This window comes from Eimeria acervulina, genomic scaffold, assembly GCF_000499425.1.
Source record: "Eimeria acervulina Houghton genomic scaffold, Eah_scaff2166, whole genome shotgun sequence".
NCBI classification, from domain to species: Eukaryota; Apicomplexa; class Conoidasida; order Eucoccidiorida; family Eimeriidae; genus Eimeria; species Eimeria acervulina.
The window spans coordinates 39-3860 of NW_013548602.1; the positions used below are offsets into that span (position 1 = coordinate 39).

General features: G+C 54.3%; 1 protein-coding gene across 1 annotated transcript; it reads right to left on the minus strand.

Annotated features, from left to right (window-relative positions):
• Positions 1–202: 202 nt before the first annotated feature.
• On the minus strand, positions 203–2629 carry EAH_00065370 (hypothetical protein, conserved; the record flags this gene model as incomplete). Its single annotated transcript, XM_013392853.1, has 1 exon — positions 203–2629. The coding sequence occupies one exon, from the start codon at positions 2627–2629 to the stop codon at positions 203–205; it is 2427 nt and encodes an 808-aa protein (XP_013248307.1).
• Between the last annotated feature and the right edge of the window lie 1193 nt (positions 2630–3822).

Genomic DNA, 3822 nt, shown 5'->3' on the forward strand with positions numbered 1-3822 from the left:
GGGTGATTGATCTATCCATTAAAACACACACAGGAAACTCCACCCCACTTATTCTGCATATGCCCACACAGAACCAACGTAAGGATCACCACGAAATCTAGGAGTCGCCACGCTCAATGCGTGCTCAACAGGCCCTGCCATGTGGCGTCAAACCTCTCACGCCTGCCGGTCTCTGCTCTCCTTGATCAAGCGCATCACAAGACTATTCCCCATCAGTCTGCCTGCCTTGTGCCCTGGATAAAGCTAGGGATTTATTCAAATCTACATAAGTCCAAGAGAAAAGATTTGCTGCTACGTGCGCCGCTGGTGCTGAGTCTTCTTTACTTAACCGTTCCACTGGCTCCCCTACAGCCACACCTCTGAATGCTGACCATGGCCTGTCGGAACCCCGGTGCCACCGTGAAGGCAAGCCCGACTGCGCGCCCGGTAAACTCCAGCTTGAGCTCCCTGCTGAGAGATCCGCACGCATACCAGAACCTTCAGACAAAGATTGTATGGCTGCTTGTCCGGTTGATGGGCCGTTGAAACCCCATATGTCGGAAGCGCGAGAAACGTCAAACGGGCTTTCGCCGGAAGAATACTGCTGAGCGCTAGATTGCATCTGCGGAAAACTGCCGCTCGGCCCGCTTGGAAACATGGGCTGCAGGACAGGAGGCCCGGGTGCATGGTTACCCGGACGGCCCTGATTTGCTGGGTCAGCTGGCCGAATATCATCTATTGGCTCATTGTCCGCTTCTGATGCATCTCCTAGCCCAGCGTGAGGAACGTTCGGTGGTTGCGCGTGTGCCGCTGGCCACGTTGGAGCTTTTTGCACGCCCTTAAGTGCCCAATTAGCAGTTGAGGACTCTGGACGCTCTGTGGCTGCAGGGGCGGGAGCTGTGTGATGGGTTTTCCGATGGCTAGACGCCTGAGGTGGTGTGGATTCAGACTGCCACGAATGCTCATCATTCCGTGGCGACTCTGAGTTCCCAAAACCTGCAGCCACGTCAGCGGACTGCGATGTCATGGAGGGACCCGAAAAAGGCAAGTGCCTACACCTGCCAACGGAACTCCATGGTACAGGCATTCCCACTATGGGCGGGGATTGAGGAGGCTTGATGGCCGTTGAAGGCTGATGGGAACTCGGTACCAGCGGGGAGTCGGGGACTATCGAAACTCCAGATGGAACATGCGGCCCAGGCACAGGAGGCAATGTAGAGCTCGAAGACCCAACACCAGTTCCAGTGGCAGCAGGGGCGTTAGCAGACCCAGCCAACCCCAAGCTTCCAGAGGATGCTGGAATCGCGGAGGCGCCTGAGCTTTCTAACAACTGTTTCCCACACCTACCACCCTCTGCAAGCTGACCGGGCTCCGCCGGTGCTTCAGAAGATTCCCAGCCCTTTGGCGGGTTTGGGGTCGTCTCCACTGGTCCAGCATGGACTACTGCTGGGAGAGGAGCCCCGAGCCCCTGCGCGTCAGCACGGACATCAACATGAACCCTAGCTCCCCGGCTGCTCTGCTGTTGCAGCAAGCCCAAACGGGTACAGAGGAGCTCTTTTAGCAGTTCGTCGTGGGGCTTTCCGGGACTGCCGACAAGTTCTTTAATAATTCTGGGACTAACCAGCCCATAGTGCGAGCTCTCGGGGTGTTGTGTGCGCAGCCACCTGCCGAGCAAGCTGTCAGCAAGCACATGGTCCCTCCGTTTTGTGGCTGTCTGGTGCATCGCATCCACATACATCGTTGCAACGTCTTCCTGAATTGATTCTCCCTCCTGTTGGCAACAGCTAACCAACGACTGCATACCCAAATTCAACTGTGCCAGTGCTACCTCTTGCAACGAAATCAGCTGAGCAAGTTTTGTCAGACGGTCGGCGGGAGACATGCGTGTCCCCTCAAAGTCCATTTTCGGCAACTGCCGCAGCATTTGACGCACGCGCTTGAAGTGACGCAGGCTAGCGCGGCCCAAACCCCTAGAGATTATATCTGAGGTGAATAGAGCTACCGCCAGTCCAGCGACGTCTGCTGCAGACTCCACATGGTGCCGCTGGCTCGGCTCCAGCAACGAACATTGTGCAGCCAGCTCCAACACGCCCAAACGCAACATGTTCGAGAAGGCCTTCACACAATAATGCCCAGGAACCTGAAGAAGCACACTCCTGCTCTCTTGCAAAGCTTCACCCACACCAACTGTGTAAAGTTTCGCGCGCTCAAGCACTTGTTTTCCATCAAGATGTTCGCCTCCTACTGCAGGAAGTGTAGACTCTCCCACCCCCCAAGGAACACAGGGACCCTCTGGGTCTTTCCCCTCCTCTTTAACAACGGAAAGGGACCGCGGGATGCTTTTAGGCTCACTACGCTTTGTTGAGGCCCAGAACTGCAAGGAGCAACGCAGCAGTAAGTATGCCGTGACAACGGCAGCCAGGGCTGCACAACTCCTAGGATGCAAGTGGAAGCGGGGATGGCCACGGCGTCCCTTTACCCTGAAGAGGGAGGAAGAGCCATGAGGGCGAGGATTGTATGGTTTTGGCATCTCACTACTCCACACGGAACGTTCCTCAGTGAAGTGCAACGCCACGGCATCAGCCACTGTGCTGCTCGGCTGGGCGTGTATCGGCGGAGCGCACGCTACACCCTGTCCGGAGTTCTGCATTAGTGACCTTTGGCAGTGCACAGTAGACAAAACGCATACAACTTAAGACCCAGCGACTCTCGGGAGATGGAGGAAAGGGCTCGCGCGTAGCACAAACCAATTAGAGGAGGCGTCGGCTGCAAAATGACTGGCCAAACTGTGTCATTTTATTGACCCCCAAGAAGAGGACTGGTAATCTAGATTGTGTATGAAATAAAAAGCAAGCTAAATGGGCTCTTTAGGCGGAGGAGGACTAGCAAATGACTTTCTGCCGATGTCGATCGACGCTAGGGTGTCGTGGGAGCCCGCTGCAGCCGATTCTGGGCGGATGGATCGCAGAGCTTCACACAGAGATGCTGCTTCTCGAAAAGAGGAACCCTCTTTATACTCTCAAATAGAGTTTCCGTTGCTTTATTTGAATCTTCGGCAGCTCACCACCACGAGACGCAGCTGCACGTGGGGCCAAGTTTCTTTGATATGCCCACTGGTCCATAGCAGCAGATCCAGGCGTATGATAATGTGGGCTGCTTGCCATTTAAAAGATTTTTATTTTTCATAGAATTGAATTCATTATGAAACCAGGCCCGACGCGTTCTACCCTTTGTAGAGCTTGGCCTTCTGTTGACATCTGCGAAGACCGCTAGTACTACGACTTGCAATGGATATCACCTCCAGCACAGGTTGCTGCTGCTGCTAAAGGAGAGCCTCTTCGAAGGCAGAAGCCAAGTGAATATGTGATTAACTGTGATTCAGTAGAAGTACATGGGCCACCGCGTCGTGGAAGCGCCCGCCTTAGCTCCACAGAGACAGTGATTAGCCTACAATGCAAGTCACTGTATCAAGGGAGATGAACAATACGGTACCAGTAAGTGCCAGCCTGTCTTCTGCTATTTTACTCCTCTCGTAGCTGTCCTCCCACTATGTATTACTGTATGTAGTGTTGTTTGTGCGCATGCTCTTTTCCCTTCCCCGGCGTTGCGCCTATTCCGTGGCTCGTCTTCCTTTTCCCTCTCGCTGCGGCACCGCCGTCAATATAGCTCAATCGGTGTGCCTTCCTATCTCTCTAACTCCTAAAGCTCGATTTATTTCCCACTTCCTCTCCGTGTGCTGTCCAGGATGAAACGCTCCTCCTTCGCAACTGTTGTCATACAATAGCTAAAGTTTCCGCAGCGCGACCCGTTGGCGCATGTTAGCTGCACGCAGCACGATGAGTA